Raw genomic sequence first — 19,672 nt, 5'->3', positions numbered from 1 at the left:
GATTAATTCATTTAATTCTTACAATAACCTTTGAGGTAGAGACAATTTTTCTCACTTTACAGATAAGAAATATAAGGCAGGGGCTTCCTGGCTGGCTCAGTCGGTGAAACCTTCGATTCGACTCTTGACCTCAGGGTTGTAGATTTGAGCCCCACATTGGGTGCAGAGATTACTTAAAAATAAAGTCCCCTTTGAAAAAAAGAAGAAATATAAGGCAGAGAGAGAAGTTTTAGAACTTCCCTACTCTAAACCTGGGATTCATACCTCTGCAGTTCAGCCCAGAAGTCTGCCCCTTGCCATAATGAATAAACAAATGAAAGAACAACCTTGTTCATGACAGAGGTATCCTCACTGTGCCACGGACACACCAAGGAGGGCCTCCAAGGGTCAAGTCAAGGGTTGGGAAAGTCAGGTGAGGCTTCCTGGAGAAGGTGATACTCGGCTGGACTCTGAATCAGTGAGAGATGGGGTGGAGTAAGGGGCACTTCTGTAAGGGGGCGCAGCAGGAACAGAGTCAGGGAGGCAGTGAGGCATGGCCAGAACCTGCCGGGAACCCCAACAGCTGGGGATGTTGGGGCATCCAGTGGCAGAAGGGGCGGGGCTGGAGAAGGGGCTGCATAGAAGCACAGACCAAGTGCTTCCAGGCTCAAAGCAAGAGAAACTGGGGGAAATGAAAATGTCTTTGTGGGGGAGGCAGCCGGGCTTGGAAGACCATGAAGACTGCAGCTGGCAGACTGAGCTGAGAAAGTCATTCCAGGCAGGGGAAAAAGCACGGAGGTGGGAGAGTGGGAGAGAAATATTTAGGGAAGCATTTGCTTTGGCAGAAGGAGAAGAGTGTTCATGGCACAGTGACTGCTGAGACACCAGCAAAGGCCAGGCACAGAATTCTGCCCGGCCAAGCACTGGCTGGAGTTCTGTCAGAGACAGTTTTAGGCCCTGGCTGTGTCCCACTGCCTGGGGCGGTCACTTCTGAGGCTCAGTTTCCACCACATCTGTAAAACAGAGATAAGAGACGACCTAAGAAGGGTGCTCAGAGGCTCAAAAATGAAAACGTGTGTGGAAGGACTTGGCAAACCCTAAGGAGTTCTGCCATGTCCCCCAGTCCCTGTACTGACATCACAATCACCACACGAGCTTTTAAAAAACATAGCATAGCACCAGCCAACTCAGCCCTATGCAATCAGCAGGGGCTTGGACAGGCAGTCTTTGTCTTTCAGCTCTTCTTCTCTATTATTGCCTCACGTGGCTCTATTAACTTTAGATCTGCCAGCTTCTGACAGCTGGAAAGAAGAAAATGCCCCAAGAAAAATAGAGATTCGGGAGCTTCATGGAAATACATTGGATTTGGCGGGTTTTCTGGTCAGGCTTGAGAGCTACGGTAAGGGAAAGAAAAAGACCTTTTAGCTTTCTCAAAACATGGGAAATGAGCAAGGCAACCGAAGGGACTACTGGTGTCTTTGACCTCTGGTCTGGAGAGTTCTGAGAAAAAAGAACTCAGTTGCAGTACGGCTGGTCAAGGAAATCAATGAAAAGCACACAGCACCCTACAGCGTACAATATTTTTGCATCTATGTTAATTCATTTGATCCTCCCTCCATCCCAGTGAGGTAGGGCTTCTTATTTATTCCCATTTTACAGGTAAGGAAACAGGCTGAGGCGAAGGAAGTCCATAGGTAGCCGAGGATAGAGCAATGGTTTGCATCTGGGACACTTGGTTCCCGAGGTCTCTCTTATTATACCACATTTTGCTTTTGTGTGGATTGTACAAGGAGCACTGGGGCCCTGACTATTGTTCTAGCTCTGCAGAAAACAGGTTGTGTGACATTGGACAGATCTCTTTCTCTGGGCCTCACCACTATCAATCTGTGTGGTTGTTAAGTGATTAAAAACCACACAGGGATTAAGGGATGTAGTGACCTTTAAAGCATCGAGCACAGTCCCTGGCAGGTGATAACGGTCAGGATGGCTACAGAAGGGTGAAGAGAACGGGAAAATGATAGTGTCTATGTACAAAGGGAGGGGCAACGTAATAGTATGAAGGACCAACTTCGCCAGGCAGAGGGCTTCCTGGGGGAGGAGAATCTGGATAGAGGCTTGAAGAATGTAGAGGTGCTCCCCTCCCTCATCTCCCTCCCCCAGTTCCAGGTGACTAGAGGACTAGGGTTTTAAATGTGTAAGAGGGGATGGCCAGAAATGAGGCTGAAGAGGTGGGGCGGGGGGCATATCTCATGAGCCTTGAATGCCAAGCCAAGGAGTTCGGCTTTTGCCACTGAAAGGTTTTAAGTAGACAAGTGTCATGATCACTTTTGGAGTTTTGCAGTTTAGGAAGGATATTTTGTTGCAGTGTAGACAGCGGACAAGGGAGATGGGTAGGGCTGACAGACATTCCCTACCCAAAGCCCAAGTTAGGGAAGATCAGGGAAATGATGAATGCAGAAGTGCTTCAAAACTGCCTGCAGCCACCAACCAAGGTGTGAAGGGCTGTTCATCATGTGTACTTTAGGTGAAAAGCCATTTGGGAGAGCCTGGATCCTCCAGCCTAGCCGGTAGACCCTGCATACAAAGGGCAGTGGGAGTTAGCATTCCCCTCCCCCCCACCCCCCCCCACCCCCGAGTTCCCTGGGAGTTGATTATTTATCTCCATTTCTCAGATGCTCAGCAGGAGCCTCACTCCAGAACTCCACATCAAGGGAGGGGAGGATGAAAGTCTCCAGGCCAGGGCCCAGGGGGATTGCACTGAAAGAAAGCCCTCTCTCCCCCAGGGAAGGGGGCCAGAGAGTCAGATGGCCATTCCCTGGGCCCCTCCCCTCCCAAGCCTACTGGGCTTTCCAGCCTCTACACCATCCCTGGTGGGAGACATCTAGGTATAATAGTACCGGCAATTAACACTGCAGGATGGTGCTTCCTGTGACAAGTTTTACTGCTTTACTAAGTTACCCTGTTTACTTCTCATAGCAGCCTCTCCTGTGGCGCAGAACCTGAGAGAGGATAGGTGACTTGCCTAAGATTACCCAAAGCTGGGAAGTGGCAGGGCTGGAACCCAAACCCTGTCCAAGCTCAGGGCCCTCACCAAATGCTTTTGGGGGGTCTCCTCCCCCAGATAGGGAGAAGGGCTGGGAAGGGCTTCATCTCCTCCTGAGGGCACCAGGCTGCACCGAGAACGATGAGCGGGTGCAGAGTTGAATCTCAGCGGCCCATTTATTACGAGCTCGACTGTGAGGAGGTGACTAGATGCAAAGGAGCCTGGGGTACAATTTCAAAGACTGATGAGAAGTCTGGCTGCTTGGCCCTCTGGCCTCCCAGTTCTGGCAGCTGGGTTTCTAATTGGGGGAGGACAAGGGCCAGAGGCAGAGGAGACAGGAGAGCTCTTCCGGTCCTACACCGAGAAGACCAGGCTCCCAGCCTTCTCCTCTTACCTCCCTAACGGGCAGGGTCTGGGGATCTCAGCCCAGCTGAGCACCGTCTACAGGAGCTGCACGGTCACTGGGTGCACGGGAGGACTTGCAAGAACACTCTGGCTCCGTGTAGCAGATTCAGTTTTGCTGCCCTGAGGCTGGGGTAGCGGCCTCCACTCCTCCTTCCCCATCTCTCTACATACCTCCCTCCTTCCAGGTAGACAGGCAGACACATACACACAAGCCCAAGCAACTTTTTTAATTAAAAAAAAAAAGGTAATAAAGAAACAAGCAAAAAGACTGGGAGTGCAAGTCTGGGCCACTGCCGGGGGAACACTGCCCAATCTCTGCACCCAGGGGCCCTCTCCACAACAGGGGGCTCCTGGGATGTCCAGGGTTCAAGACCAAAGCCTCCCTCCACCCCTGGGCCAGATACCTCTGGGGTGCCTGACAACTGCCCCCTACCCCTGTCTAGGTGTGCAGAATGGGAGACTCAAACTCACCCAAGCCCCACACTGGGAAGGCATCCACCGGGCAATTTCTCTCCCAGTCCCCGTTTTTAAAAGTTTTTTTTTTTTTTTGGATGTCTTCCTGACCTTATAAACGTAAAGAGGGGTGAAGAGAGGATGAGCTGCAGAGGAATAAGTGGTGCCTAGTCACACACACAGTTTCCCTTCTTAGAAATCCAGCCAAAGTCCACGGTTCCCTTCAGAGCAAGTAAGTCTGCCGCTTTCCCTCTCCTCTCCTGCTAGTTTTTCTGCCTTCGGCCTGTCTCTCTCCCCTCTGCGGGTTCGTCTTTCAGCCAGTCTTGCTCGGTTTCAGATTCCTGGTCTACTTCTCACTAATGTCTCTGGACCTCTTTCACTCATTTAAAAAAACGAGGGGATGAACTCGAGAAGAGGGAACCCTCACCCACTCAATCTCTTTCTTCCTAACGTCCCCCCACCCTCTCTTTGGCGCGCGCGCGCACACACACACACACACGCACACACACACACACGCACACACACGCACACACGCATTCTTGCGACCTCCAGATGTTCCCGACCATGCGGCCATCTGCTGAGGTTGCTCAGGCGCTCTGGGGAAGGGGGCAGGGATCCGGGTTGCAGGAAGCTGGGAGCGAGGCTGACTGGAGTGGGCGGGAGCTGCGTGCGCACTTTTGAGACGCTCCCTAGGGTGGAACCCGGGCTCGCTAGGGCTCCGCAGGCGGGCGGGGGGCGGGGCGGGCGCGCGCCGGGAAAGCCGGCACTTTGGCGACACTCCCTAGGTCGTCGGGCGGCTGGCCCGAGCAGCCACTGGGCGCCCGGCAGGCGGGGGCGGGGGGCTCCCAGCGGCGGGCGGGGGCCGGGGGGCGGGCCGCCGCCGCGCGGAGAAAAGCGCCGGCCGGAGAGCCCGCGGCCGGGCCGCCTGGGTGAGCGCGCCGAGGCGGCTGCGGTGCAGGCTTCCAGGTGGGTGTGGGTCCCGGGCGGAGCGGGAGTCGCGCTGAGGGCGAAGGTCCGGAGCCCCCGACCCCAACCTCGCCGCCCCATCCGGCGGGCGGGAGGCGCTGGGACTCTGGGGGCGGGCCCCGGGCCCCTCAACTTTTCCTGGATCCAGGGCGTCGGCAGCGGCTGCGGGGTGCCTGGGGCTGGGCCGGGGTAGGGAACACGTACCAAGGGGTGAGGGCTTCCAGGAGACAAAGGCTCTGGACGCGGGCCGGGGGCCGGCGCCTCTGGGGTCTTTGTGCGGGCACGTGCATCACGCGTTTGTGGGTCTTTGTAGATTTGGATCCGGGGACATGCATCTGCCTGAGCCTTTTGTGTGTCTGTGGCTTTGTGTGGCTTTTTGGTGCCTATGTCCACGTTTTGTGGGCCCGCGTTTGGTTGTGGGTGGGCTCATCGTCGTGTGTCCGCGTACGTGGTCTGTGCCTGTCGACGTGTCTGGGTTGGGTGTCCGTGGAGTGTGTGCGCGCCGAGAGCCAGACACCGCCCCAACTCCTCGCTCCCCTGCTGTCCACCCGGGCCCCCGACTTGACTTCAAACTTTTCTCCTGGTTCCTCCGGCAACAGCCCCCGTCCTCCTCCCGCTGCAGCCGGGGCCGGGGCGCTGGCGGCCCGCCCCTCCTTCACCTCCTGAGGTTCTTAGAGCCGGGAGGGGATGGGATAGGATGGGGGCGGGGGTCAGCCGCGCTGGGGGACTCGCCCAGGCCACGGCTGGGCGGAGCGTGCGGGACACCCCAGCCGACCCAGCTAGGAGAAGAGAGGTAAGCGGCCAGTTCTGGGCCCCGGCGTGGGGGCTGCAGCGGGAGAGGACAGGAGAGGAGACGGCAGCCGGTGTTGCCCGCCGGGCGCTTCTCCGAGGGAGTGTGTGTGACCGAGAGAGACGTGTCTGCTTGGCGAAAGGCCGGCCCCTACCCCCGGCTCCGCTTTGAGATCCGCTCTCCGCTGGCGTCCCGCCCCCGGGGGATGGGGGGACCAGCCCTCCGATCCGGTAGGTGGGGAGGCGACGGCTTCTGGGATCCCGGCACCTACTGGTTCCCAGTGGGACGGCCACGGGCCCAAGTCCAGCCCTGGGCGAGTTGCTCAGCCTCTCGGAGTCGCAGTCACTCTGCTCTGGATGGGAGCGAGAGAACTCCCTCTGGGCGCCGAGCGTGCAGTCTGGATTACCCGCGCTGCGGGATTCGGCTTGAGAGCGGTGCCGCCCACACTTGGCCGGGACGAGGAGGTGACTCAGGAACTTCCCCGATCCTTCCTTCCTGCCTGCTCTACCCTTCAGATAAGTCCAGACTTGCGGAGCCTAGGTCTGACCCCAGAGGGAGCGCTCAGGGGTGGAAGCCTGCTGCGCCTTTGATCCTGAGTCTCGGAGATAGCCCTAACACCTTCCCTCCCCTGCCCCCTCAACCATCCTCCACCCAGTCTTTAACTTTAGAGTTTTGGGGATGCTGCAGATGTGAAGGAGGGCCACAAGCCACTCACCTGGGAAGGAGGCAAACATTGGCGCTTTCCTTTCTCTGCCTCAGTTTGCCTTCTGGAAAGGAAGATGTTGACAACTTCACCCCTCCCTTTCTGTTGTGGCTGACTGCTTGAGACCACAGAACCTGGAAACACTTTGATGTGTGACACGCACCTCCATTCTTTCTAGAGCAGTCCCCCGGGCAGCGATTTGCTGTATTGAATGGGGGGAGGGGAGGTGGCTTTGAAGGTAGGGAGGGATGAGGTGAGGTGGGCCTGGAGCCCCTGCAGCCCGAGGAAGGGAAGGCTGGAATGCAGCAGCAGGGGTAAGCAGGAAGTGTCTCCCACTGAGGGGACAGCACTGTGCGGCTGTGTGTTCTGATAACAGCACAGAGGTGGTCAGCATTGTGGACTCAATGCAAGGTGGGTGTTGGGGTGGGGTGGGGATTGGAATTCCCCTGGGAGGGAAGGCGGGGGCAGATATGAGGGCCCTGAAGGCCGGGCCTAGGAGCTGGGATTTGAATCTGCAGGTGGTGGAGAGCTGCTGGTGGGTTTAAGCAGGCATAATAGCGTGGGATTGATAATTCCAAGAAAACTTCCTCTGGCTTGTGGGCGGTGCTGGAGACTGAGAGACCAGTCTGCAGGCAGAGTTAGAGTCAAGAACCTAGATTTTACTCCCACTCTGTCGCTTCCTAGCTCTGTGACCTTGGCCAAGTAACATTACCTCTGGTTTTCAGTCTCCTCATCCTTCAGATGTGAAAATTAGTAATTCCTGTCTCACTGATCTGTGGTGAATGCCAAATAGGATGATAAATTACACGTGCTAACAAAATGAGAGGAGGTTTGTGGTGTGCCTGTGGTGTGGGATTGCACTGACACCAGAAGGCAGAGACAACTTCAGCTGCGGTCCTAAACCTGATTTCACCACCTGGCAAAGCCCGAAGTCTCCTGCAAGCTTGGGCCAGTGATGTCCTCACCAAGCAGGAGGAAGCTTTCTGTCCAGGACATTAAATTTATCTGGTTTATCCCCTTTCACGCGGCCAGGCCCCACACAGGGGATGAGCAGGACACAGATCCACAGATGGTCACAAACCACAAAGGGTATCATACTTTGATATGAGCAACCCAGAGGCCATGGGAGCCTAAGGGGACGATGCAGGTCAAAGAAAAGGGCATCTCTGCCGTCTTCGTCAGAGGGAGCAACCTGTGCAAAGGCGTGGGGCCCTGGAAGCAAAATGGGCTTCTAGTCTGGCAAGTCATCTTCGTAGGATGGGTTCTAAGTGGGAGCAGTGGTAGGTCCTATTCTTCTGTTGGGATTGTACTATGGTGCCCAGTAAGGCTGACAGTTGGACGCAGCGGGCTAGGAACAAGGCTGTCATAGCAGTCCAGGCCGGGATGCCTCCTGAGCTGAACCTGGGCAGGGCGAGGTCACTGCCTGGCTTGGAGGGTGAGAGAGGGGAAGATGGTGACCCACCTACCCGATTCTCATTCTGTCCTCATTCTGTCAGAGGTGACACACCTGCTTCAGCCTGCTTTGTCTTCTGCAGCCTTTCCAAAACCCGCTTCCCAATTCCCTGCTAAATCCTGGTCAGCATTTGTAGCCCAGGAAGGGCCCTGGACGGTGCCTTAGGAGAGAATCCAAGGCTCCCAGGTGCATTTTAGATTCTTTAAACTCTGCCCCTGCCTCACCTTCAGATCTGCTGGTGTCGCAGCTCCTTTTTCTTTCCTGGCCCCTGAAAGCAGCCTTTAGGGGACAGGAACCCACATGCAGTGAGCACCAATGCATGCCAGGCCTGGGACTGAGTCTTCATCTTACCTTGTGTAATCATCCCAGTGACCTGCTGGGAGCAATACCAGAATTCTCACCATGTTACAGAGGAAGGCTCAGACTCAGGGGTGAGGGCACACGCAAGCCTCCTGGCAGGAGAGGCACTCTGGGGTTGGCGCCTGGTCTGCCTGGCTGCAAAACCCCTTCCTCTGCCCCAGACTGCCTCCCCGTGAGTCTACACATGCTGCCTTCCACCGAAGGGATCTTGGCGAGCTTCAGGGAGAAGACACGCCGGACGGAGGAAATAGTCTTAGGAGCCTTGCCCATTTCCCTGTAGATCATCCTCCTCGGCCAAGGTTGCTGGGCCCAACTGCACCGGGGATAATGTTACAGAGGAGGCCAGGCACTGGGTGTCAGTACCTGGATCCTGAGTCTAGCCCCTGTCCTCACAGGCTGTGTGACTCTGGACAGATGACCGAACCTCTCTGGGTCTTTTCACGTAGCAGGGCCACCTGACCAGCTGATCTTGTGGGGTGACTGAAGAGATCACAGCTGAGGCGTCGGAAAGGTTAAGAGGTGTCCTTTGGTGAAGTGGTAGTGTTCTGAATGCCTGATACGTCTTCATGTAGTATCCGCTCTGTGCCAACCCCAGTGCTCAGCTCCAAGGACATACAGATCAATCGGACCCCATCCCTGCTCACAGGACAGACAGGTAAATGTAATTCCACTCCAGCACGATCAGCTCTAGCCGTCGCCCACACGGGCCCATTTGTAAGTTGAGTCCCAGTGGTATAAGGAGGGATTTGGAGCTCAGACATCTGGGTTTGAGACCTGGTTCCTCTACCACCCAGCTGAGTAATGTCAGTCTCGTCTGCAAAATAGGGACAGTGATCCCCCTGGTCAAGGACTGTGATGAGGCAGAAACGAGATGGTGATATAGAAGGTGCGCGGTGAGCTGATGTGTTTGTACAGATGTGTACAAACTAATGCCACACGGCATTAGTGATTCTGTTGGGAGAGTCAGCCCTCAAGGCCCTGAAATTGTTTTTTCCTTGCGTTTCCAGAGCTAAGTGGGGGGGAGGGGGGGAAGGGGGAGGGGGCAGGGTGTTCGTGGAATTTCCACCTGGGGATTTCGTTGGCATCAGCTCGAGTGAGCTCATGGCGGAGGGAGCAGGGTGGGAGGCCGCTCGGTGCTGAGCTCGGTGCTGCCTCAGCAGCTCAGCACCGAGCGGCCTATCTCAGGTGGGGGCAGGGGCCCTGGTCCAGCCCAAGGCTCAGCCTCCTGCCCACCTCATTCCTGTGCCAGGGTCTCCCTCTTGAAGTTGTGGTGAGGAGCTGGCAAATCTTTGGCCCAGAAATGCTGTGATGTGGCACCAGGGGCAGGCGCCTGGGGCCAGGAAGGCCTAAGCCAGAACCCTGAGCTCTAGATGAGTCTCAGAGAAGGAGGAGGGAGTTTGGACCCTGGCCAGCCGACACCAGCACACTGTCCAGAGAATGTTAGTACAAGCAGTCACAGACCTGCCGGGTGCCTGGCGCTGTGCTGGGTCCTTGGGTAGGGAGGAACATGAAGAAGAGTAACACGGTCATTGCCTTCTGGAAGCTTCGTAAGTCATCGCCGTCATCGACTACCACGCATGGAGAACTTAGCATGTGGCAGACACGGAGCCGAGTGTTTTCACACGCTCTCCCATAATGCTTTGACCAACCCTGTGTCGTTGCCCCTATTGAGGACACTGAGACCCAACAAGGTTGACACTTGCCTCAGGCACGCAGGTGTGGGGCTGGCCTTACACCTGGGTCTGAGTCCAGCAGGCCTGTTCTTCACCCGACTGGGTCTGCCATGGCCTCCAGGCCTGGCTCTGACACCAGCGTCGGGGAGGGATGGACAGGTGAAGAAGGCAGAGTTGCTGCCCCAAGCCGCTCACACTTGAAGTCAGGAGATGGGCAGGTAAATCACAGGATAGGATGTAGTGAGTATGCAGCCGAAGGAGGCTCGCGGACGGCGTGAGAGGCCTAGGCCAGGAAACCGGCTCTGGGGCCCGAGTGGATAGAACAACTTTGTTCCACAGGCAGGGCCCTGGCAGGCCAGGTGGGCGCGGGTGCCACTGGTCGCAGTCAGGCACCGGGACCCGGGTCCTGGGCCCTGCTCTGCCGTTTCCTTGTCGTCACTACCCCTCTGGGCCTCAGTTACCGGTGATCGCTGGGGGACCTTCCAGTTCCCCACCCTGAACTCTCTGTGAGTTTGAGGAAGTGCGAGCAAAGGCCGAGTTGTTCAGAGCTCCCCACCGTAGGTTCAGGTCAAGACGGGGGCTCAGCTGGGGGAGGGACGACCGTGGGGACAGCGTGCCTCTGTGCCAGGGCGAACCTGATGTCTGTAGGTAGAAGGAGAGGTTGGGAGGGTTTTGAGAAGGGGACTGATGTGGCCACACCTGTCCTGGGGGCTGTCTGAGCAGGCCCTTGCTGTCACGGGAGGGAATGCTGCCCGGAGCCCGTTAGGAAATAGCCACGCAGGTTTGTCTTCTGACCTCACAGGGCCATCGGCCAACTTTGCTTAGAGCCACAGTGGTCCCACCAAGGAATAACTCCTGGCCCCTGCCCAGAGGACCTTATGCGGTGTCCCGCCAACCCAGGGTGGGTAGTTTCTAAGCCCTTGTGTTCTGTAGGCTGGCTGACCAGTGTCTTTTATCTGCAGGCCGGGGTTTGGGAAAGAAGTGATACGTCTTGGGCCAAAGATCCCTTTCCTCCCTTGCCTTCAATGGTGGCCACGTGTCTGCCTTTCCCTTCCTCCCCAGGGTAGATCACAGGTCCCAGAGGGAGGCAGGGTCCATACTGTTACAGATGAGAAAACCGAGGCTCAAAGAAAGAAAGAAAACCGTGAAGGTCACACAGATGGTGGCACGCTGGGCACAGGAGTCCCGTTCTTCTGGGTGCAAGGCAGGTGTTAGCCATCTTGTTCCGACTTGCTCTCCTGTCCCCACTGCTGGTCTGTAAGCCTCTTGAGGACAGGGGCCTGGTCCCCCCACCCGCGCCCAACATGCACCTCCCATGGCCTTGCACAGCGCCCTGCACTCAGTAGAGATTTAGTAAATGCTTCTGGTACGTGTTGCCCTCCTGAGACGCTGGAGCTGCAGGGGCTAGGCTAAACCTCTCACTGTGAAGCCAGGGGAGCTGAGGCGCAAAGAGGAGAGGGGACTCGTCCACGGGTGTGAGCAGAGCAGGCTGGGGCTCCTGACTGTCCTCCAGGGCCTGTCTTGTCACCACGCACAGTCATCCTGTCGCCTCCCTTTCAGCCTCCAGAGAGTGGTGAAGGGGTTGGGGGAGGGCCCTCGGGGGGCTCCTTCTACCCTACGGCTCAGGAAAGGCACCAGCCCTCATCAACTGCACTTCCGTCAGCTCCTCGCACTGTGGTCTCTGGTCCGCACAGCGATCCCTTGAGGAAGGCGTTGTTGTCTCCGTTTTAGGTAAGGAAACAGGCTGAGAAAGAGGAAGTTGTTTGCCCGAGTTGCCTGGTTTGGCACGGGACTCCAGTTGCCAGGATCATAGCTTCTTCAGAGCAGGGAACTGATCCCAGAATGACAGTTCTCCTCTGGAGGGCCACCCCTGCCCAGTGGACAGAGGCCTGCAAAGCACCATGTCAGGAAAAGCTCTGAGGCCCTGTGCAGGTTCCCCAGGAAGCGGTGCGGTGATGACCTCCACAGTGGATATGGCTGTAGGTCAGATCAAAAGGTGCCATCTTTCCGTCACGTGGCCTCCACCCCCCCAGGGCCTCATTTCTCAGTGGGAATAATCAGCTTCCCAGTCTCATCTTCACACCTGTCCCCTCTGAGGCTGATGGGACCATCATTACCATCCCAGATTCATAGTTTAAGGAGCCGGTCCAGAAAGGTAAAGTGACTTGCCTGGTTCACACTGCAAGTTAGCGTCCAAGGATTCTGGCTCTCTGTGAAGGCCTTTCCTCTCCACGGAGCTGAGGCTAGTGGTTTCCGTCAAGGGGAACTCAACATTACTCATCCCTTCACAGATCCAGCAGTCCTGTGGAAACAGTGTGCCACCCAGGAAAGAACTGCTCTCCCAGAGGGTGCTGATAAGAGCTTTGACACATTTCATACATGTGTGCCGAAGGAAGGAGGAAGAGAGATGGGTCAGGCCCGCCTGCTGGCCCCCACCCACCAGCTCCCAGTCTGTGGGGGAGGGCAGGGTAGACCACACTGCAGTCTTCCCATGTGCTAGGAAGCCTGCCAGGGAGGCCCCGTTGCCACCATTCTATTTCGTCTTCACCACAGTCCCGTGAGCTGGCTATTCACATCTCCATTTTACAGATGGGGAGACTGAGGCTCAGGGATTGTGGCTAGCCAAGAGCAGAGAAAGCAGAGATGGCCATGGTCTTTTGGGAGGCTTTGTTAGTGGGTTTGTCAGTGTGTTTTATATATATTTCTCCTGTAAGAGAGGAAATGGGAGAAAAGGAGATTAAAACATGTTTAAATCGCTCAAAGTTCTACCATCTAAAGAGAAACTACTGTTGCATGGATATATTTTTTTCTAGACTTTCCAAAATTAGGATTTGGGTTGGTTGTTGTGTTTTTTTTTAATGCATAGTTATAATTTTCCTAGATATGCAATTTATCCTTACGATACCTAGCATTATGGCATCAGCCCCCTCTATGAGGCTGTGGACTTTTCTGAGCATGATTTTTATGGACTCCATAAAATCCCTAAGAGACTTCAACAGCCATTCTGAGTGGGCTGGGAAGCCCAAGCCTGGAATCAGGAGACCGGAGCCTGAACATGGGCCGCCACGACCTCGCTGGGAGGCTGTGGACAAGTCACTGCACAGGGGGTCACAGGCTCCTCATCACTCAAGTGCCGGGTGGCACGCCCCGCTCTGCGACCCTCGTGGCATCCAGTGAGCAGAGGCCTTTTGTGAACTATAAAGAGCCGCACCCCTGGCCCGAATATTCCTTATCTTCCCTCAGTCTCCCCCTGAGAAAGTTCTGCCTTCCCCTTGGCTCCTGAGCCTTTTGCTAAGGGCTTGGAGCCACAGTGCCAGGCCCTAGCATCTCTGGGACACTCCTACAAAGGCACCCCTCCTGATGTTACCCCAGAGGGGATCTCTCGGCAGGACAGGGACACCGACTCTCAGACAGCGGCCCACACCTCCAAAGGTGTAAGGCATCTCGGGGATTTCTTTCTCTCGACTGCCTGGGACACCCTGGAGAGGCCTCTGGACTCGGCTGCGAGCTCACCAAAGCCCCGGAGCCGCTGAGTATTGAAGACCGCGGCGCCGGGCCTGAGTTCTCTGGCCGCTTCCCTCTTCCTTTCCCACCAAAGGACAGAAGTGTGCGTTCCACTTGAACCGAACCAGTTAGGAGGTTACCAAGGCCTGAGTTCGGTTCTCACCCTCCGTTTCCTCTAAAACGGACCTAAGGCTGCAGACCTCCTGGAGGGGCTGCAGATGTAGGAGAGAATGTGGGTCCAGCATTGGCCCATCGTGGGGACTGGCTCGGACTGTCCCCGTCAGCACTTGCCCCTGGGAGTGTCCAGGCCTGGCACAGAATGGGGCCCCTGGCAGAGGTGGCCGCTGTGCGGGGCTGGCGGGGGGGCACCTTGTCCAGGGTGCTCAGAGAGCTCCCACAAGCGCAGTTATGCAGGCGGGGCCCGGTCGCTACTCCTGCTCCCTTTATGTCGGCCTTCCTGTCCCCGGTGGTCTGGAAATGACCACCTCGCGTTCGTGCCCAGCTCTTCACAGTTTGCATTGCCCTTTGGTGGGAGTTCAATCGCCTGGTGTGAAGAGGGCAGGGCAAGAATGACCGCCTTGCGGTACAGAGGACAGGGGGAAGGCCTGGGGAGGGTGGTAAGAGACCCCTGCTCTAGGGGAGAGGGTTTGGGCGCTTTCAGGCTGCCGGTCACATAAGCAGGAGCTCTCGAGGGGCCGTCTGGCATTTAATAGGCGCATTGTATAATCACCTTTGGGAACCACAGGGTAACCTCGGGGCCTTTGTGTGTGTGTGTGTGTGTGTGTGTGTGTGTGTAGTGTTTGTTTAAACCCCAGGAAGGGTGCGTGTGAGCAGATCGGCTTGGCAGGGAAGGTGGGGCTCTGAGTGGTAATGAACCCCTGTGGTGAGAAGCTCACCCAGCAGAACAAAGGGGGCCTGGAGCAACTCAATATTTTCTTTTTGGTTCCAGACATTGGAACACTCTGTCCTGCCTCAGTTGGGCCCAAGCCCAGGATGCACCTGGGCCGGGTTTAATCCTCAAATTGGACTCTACAAAAGAAAGGGGTGGGAGAGGAGAGGCCCACGTAGCGGGGGCGGAGGGAAGAGCCCCACTTCTCGCTGCCCCTGCTCAGAGCCAGAGTGCAGATCAGATGGCTGCTCCTTCAAAGTTTCATGCAGGGGTATCCTGCTGCTCCCTCCCTGGGGGCCAGTGGGAGGGATGGGTGTGGGAAGACTGGGCAGGAGGGCAGGGCAGGGCCACCCCAGAAGAAGAGACCTGCTGGGGTGAGGCTGGGTGCCTTCTGTCCCCTGGGCGGAGTGACCGCTCTGTGGCAGGAGTAGGTAACCGCAGACTGAGAGGCTCTCACTACTCTGCCCTCTCTCATCCCCCTGTGAGCCCCTCCCTCCTCAGCACCTCTGTCCCCGGAGCTGCAGCGGGCGTGAACTCAGGCTTCGGGTCACACAGGTGTGGGTGGGTGTGAGGAATGAATGTGACAACATGCATAGAGTGCCTGGCATCACTGGCGGCTACTGTTACAATTCTACAGGGAGGGAAACTGAGGCCGGGGAGGGCCGTGGCTTGTGTCATAGCATGTGTCAGTGGGAAAAGCCCCTCTTGGGCCTGTGTCTGCTGTCCACCTCACCAGTCCTGCTGGAGGAAGCAGATGAAAAGAGGGGACTTGGGATTGAGCAGGCCTAGGTTCTGATCTTGCTCTGCTTTTACTAGTTCAGGAAGAAAGCCTGTTCCTCTCTGAGCCTCTAGTTCTTCATCTGTATAAGGAAGGAACCAGCCCAGCTGCCTGCCCTCCACTAAAGAAAGGGCCAACAAGGGGTAATATCTGTATCAGCTGTGGGTGGGGACAGGGCAAGGGGGAAGGGGCTTGGGACAGCTGTCCCCAGAGCCCATCTCGAAGTCTAGACACAGGGTCCCCCGTTGGAATAAGGATCCTGCCTCTGGAGGCCAGGCCAGGGACGGGGCTCCGGACTAGGGACTGAAATGTTGTTATCCACAAAAGGGGTAGGGTGGGGATGGTCACTGCGGGCCCCCCTGGCAGGGAGAGGCTTCAGTCTTGGGGGTTGGAGTGTGGGTCTCAGACATGGCTCAGCCACTGCCAAACCATGACAGTGAGTCATGCTTCCTCCGTACTCCATCCAGGTCCTTCCCCCGCAGACGTGTGGCCGTGCATAGCTTTCTGAACCTTCTGCGTCTCAGTTCTCTCTTCGTGAAGCGGCAAGAGAAATAGCTACCTTGCGGTTTCTGTCATTGTGAGGGTTGAGTAGGCCCGTGCTGGGAGGCAGGTAGCGCAGTCCCCAGCACCCAGCACTTTCTCAGCCGAGGCGGATGGAACACCCTAGCCCATCAGCGGGAGAGGCCAGCCAGAGACCCGTCCAGTCCAGGCGGTTTCTGGTGGGGTCTTAAGCAGGCCTGGAAGGTTCCAAGTCCCCCCCTCACATCAGCCAGAGCATGCCTGCTTTTACCCGCTGATCTTTATTTTTTTAAGAAAGTGTTCTGCTGCTTCACTCATGTGGCCTGACCCCTCCACCACACAGATGGAGAGACTAAGGCCAGGGAGGAGCGGGGACCAGGAATTACGTGAGGAAAAGTGTCCGGGGGAAGCATCCTGGGAGGACAGGACTGGTGGTGGCAACGTTCATCTCTGCCCAGACACACCGGCTCGTGGCTTCTGTGGTCGGGCGAGAACCGTCTGGTACGGGGTGCTTGCTGCCGTCCCTCACCTGTGGCTCTCTTTCCAGCCCCCACCATGCCGTGGCCCCTGCTGCTGCCCCTGCTGCTGCTGCTGGCTGTGAGCGGGGCCCAGACCACCCGGCCATGCTTCCCCGGATGCCAGTGCGAGGTGGAGACCTTTGGCCTCTTTGACAGCTTCAGCCTGACCCGCGTGGATTGCAGTGGCCTGGGCCCCCACATCGTGCCCGTGCCCATCCCTCTGGACACAGCCCACTTGGACCTGTCCTCCAACCGGCTAGAGACCGTGAACGAGTCGGTGCTGGCCGGGCCGGGCTATACCACGCTGGCTGGTCTGGATCTCAGCCACAACCTGCTCACCAGCCTCTCGCCCACCGCCTTCTCCCGCCTTCGCTACCTGGAGTCGCTTGACATCAGCCACAATGGCCTGGCGGCTCTGCCGGCCGAAAGCTTCACCAGCTCACCCCTGAGCGACGTGAATCTCAGCCACAACCGGCTCCGGGAGGTCTCGGTGACCACCTTCACTACCCACAGCCAGGCCCGGGCGCTGCACTTGGACCTCTCCCACAACCTCATCCACCGCCTCGCGCCGCACCCTGTGGGGGCCGGCCTACCCACACCCACCATCCAGAGCCTGAACCTGGCCTGGAACCAGCTCCGCGCCGTACCCGACCTCCGGGACTTGCCCCTACGCTACCTGAGCCTGGATGGGAATCCGCTGGCCGCCGTTGGCCCAGGCGCCTTCCAGGGGCTGGCGGGCCTTACGCACCTGTCCCTGGGCAGCCTGCAAGGTCTCCCCCAGCTGGCACCCCATGGCTTCCGTGAGCTGCAGAGCTTGCAGGTCTTGGACCTGTCAGGCAACCCAAAGCTCAAGTGGGCAGGAGCCGAGGTATTCTCAGGCCTGGGCTCCCTGCAGGAGCTGGACCTGTCGGGCACGGGCCTGGTGCCTCTGCCCGAGATGTTGCTCCTCCACCTGCCAGCACTGCAGAGCATCAGCGTGGGCCAGGCTGTGCGCTGCCGGCGGCTGGTGCGGGAGGGCACCTACCCTCGGCAGCCTGGCTCCAGCCCCAAGGTGGCCCTGCACTGCGTAGACACCCGGGAATCGGCTGCTAAGGGCCCCGACACTTTGTGACAAATGGCATAGCCTGGGGCCACATAACGGACTCCTGCCCTGGGCTCCCTCAGGTCCTGGGTAACTTATATTTTCATGTGCCAATGCCGGGGGGGGGGTGGGGGGACCCAACAAGCCTCTGTGGCAGCCTCATTGGAAGAGAGCTGTGGACGTAGGGAGAGGCTTTGGAGCTGGGACCAGCACCCAGGAGCAAAGTCTTGCCCCTCTGTCTGTGTTGTCCCCCAAACCATAAGTAGAAGGTCTTCGATGCCAAACCAGACAGCAGTCCCCTGCTGTCCTTCCCCACTTGTCCCCAAAGTGCCTTCCCTCAGGCCTGGGCCAGCCCGACCCGGGACAGGAGGAGGCTAGAAGGAAGCCACTGCGACAGGGCAGAGTCAGGCCCACGGCTGAGCATCCCCTTGGGCCCGCGGTCCAGTCACTCAGGGGCATGGGCTGCTTTTATGAGGTAGCCCCCCTCTTTGCTCTGGGCACATGAGACCCACCTCATCCTTTTCTTTTCCTCGAGAAGCCTGGGTAGAACCTTAGTCATGGAAGGGACTAGAGAAAAAAATCAAGTGCGCCTTCTCACGTGACAAATGGGGCAACTAAGGTCTAGAGAAGGAACATGGCTAATCTGAGGTGCTACAGCGGAGGCGTAGCCGGCCCTAGCACCCTGGTGCCCTCCCAGTGAGGCCCTTGGCACTTTTCTGTCTTCTCTAAATCGTGCCCTCTTTCCCCTTCTTGGTTCCCCCCATCCTGCCATGTGTGCCCTTTCCCTGTCATTCCCAGGACAGGCAAGGGCCTCGGAGGTGGGACTCTGGGCCCCATAACTAGCTGTGTGGCACAGGTTAAGTCAGTTCACCGCGGAGCCTCTGGAAGCTTCAGCCATGCCAGTCCCAAGCCCTCCCGGTTTCCCACTCTGGCGTGCGGTCCCCCAGCGTCAAGACTGGAAATGCATCCATTGACCCCTGAGGTGTACTGCCTCTTGTGGACTCGGCAAGAAGTTGATGCAGTCCTGGAAACCCCCGGGGGCCTCCTGGATTCCTCCCGCACTGGCCCTGAGCTCCACAGGGGTCTCCCTGTCTTCCCCATCCATCAGGAGGCAGGTACCCGCATCAGAGCTTATGCTCCACCCCAGGCGGCATCTCAGCTTCCCAGCCCTGGGCTCTTTCCTTCGTCTTTGTTTTATAAAAGTTGTTGCCTTTGTAATGGACTGTCCCTTCAACCCCCCCACCCCCCCACCCCTGCCGGCAGGGGATGGAAACTTGTCATTTGTAAAAAGAAGAAAAACATTGCATTTGTTAACTTTTGTAATACTGTGTCCTGGGGATGCGTTGAGGGAGGAGGTGTTGGGTGGAAGCCAGGGTGTACGTGGCCCCTCGGGCCTCAGGGGGCTGGTCCCAGAGGGATGCCCACAGGACAAGGAGAGCTCTGTCCTCCCCCACCTGCCCCACCCTACACCTAACTGGTCCTTGATTGAATAAACACTATAAAGAGTCCCTCTTTCCATCCTTTGACTGGCATCCATGGCCAGGCCCTGGGCAGCCTGTTCTCCCAGAAAAGCCCAGGGGCCTTGTGGGATTTGGACGGTGAGCTGACACGAGGGAGGCAGTTACTCGGGAGTGCTTGCTCCTTTCACTGTGGCTGGTACCCTCTCTAGCCTCATCTCCCCTCTCCCTGCTGCCCCAGCTCCAGGAACACACCTCTGCCTTTGCCCAGGCTGTTCCTCGGGGGCCTTGCCCTTTGGCCTGACCCTGCCGCTCAACTCCTTCCCACTCTAATAGACCTGGTTCCTCCCTCACCTCCTCAGAAGCTTTCCCTAAGGCCCCCCTTCCCTGAGCTCCCGAGCGCCAGCTCCAGCAGTACACGGTTCCTGCTTGGCATTTTGACTGCTGCGGCCCCCTAACTCCCGTTTGCGTACTTCCAGCCCCGGGAACTTGCTAGCAGCTCATCTGAATGCCTCTGCTGTCTCTTAAGTTTTTCCTTCTAGCTGGCCAAGGTCTGTGGGAACATCCATCAGCATCCTCACCGACAATGACAAGCTTTTTTTCTGCTCTCTGTTCTGTGCCGGGGGACTCACGTTCTTGAGGTGTGAGTGGGAAGGACACACAGAAGATACCTGACCATAAAGGCTGCATGGGAGCTGTGAGAGCCCTGTGGTGGGGATCGGAAGGCTTCCTGGAGGAAGCAGGTCCACAGAGCTGAGAAGGACAATGCACCTGGACTGAGGGGGGATGACACTTAGGAGGAGGGGGTCATGGGTGAACAATGGTACAGAACCCAGAACATTTCAGGCTACAGGTATGTCTGGGAAGCTTGCCCCACATGTCGCTTAACCCCTGCCCCCGTCCCCAGGCTTGGGCTCCATGAGCAGGAGGCTACCCCATCCATCAGTTAATATGGGAGTAGGGATCAGGGTGAGACCCCAGCACTCACCGTCCTCAGATGGGTTGTGCACCCCTCCCTCATCCCTTGGGACAAGAAAGCCTTCAAATGCAGGGTCAGGGGAGGGATCCTAGGGACTTTAACCCAGTGAGGCTGGGCCCTCC

General features: G+C 57.4%; 1 protein-coding gene across 4 annotated transcripts; it reads left to right on the top strand.

Moving 5' to 3' along the window:
* The first annotated feature begins 4,743 nt into the window (after positions 1-4,743).
* On the top strand, positions 4,744-18,894 carry TSKU (tsukushi, small leucine rich proteoglycan). 4 transcript variants are annotated; one of them, XM_027581181.2, is made up of 3 exons: positions 4,764-4,846; positions 8,548-8,807; positions 16,063-18,894. In XM_027581181.2, exons 2-3 carry the CDS (start codon positions 8,702-8,704, stop codon positions 17,142-17,144), a joined length of 1,188 nt encoding a protein of 395 aa, XP_027436982.2. In that variant the 5' UTR covers positions 4,764-4,846; positions 8,548-8,701; the 3' UTR covers positions 17,145-18,894. The 4 variants fall into 4 exon arrangements, with proteins under 4 accessions (XP_027436985.2, XP_027436982.2, XP_027436983.2 ...); XM_027581182.2 differs by having other exon boundaries at positions 4,784-4,846; positions 8,599-8,807; XM_027581183.2 differs by having other exon boundaries at positions 4,805-4,846; positions 8,602-8,807.
* The last annotated feature ends 778 nt before the right edge of the window (positions 18,895-19,672 follow it).

The sequence above is a fragment of the Zalophus californianus genome, chromosome 11, assembly GCF_009762305.2.
Source record: "Zalophus californianus isolate mZalCal1 chromosome 11, mZalCal1.pri.v2, whole genome shotgun sequence".
In the NCBI taxonomy this organism is placed as follows: Eukaryota; Metazoa; Chordata; class Mammalia; order Carnivora; family Otariidae; genus Zalophus; species Zalophus californianus.
The sequence above is the reverse complement of the archived record's forward strand: the minus strand, read 5'-3'. Positions and strand labels throughout refer to the sequence as shown.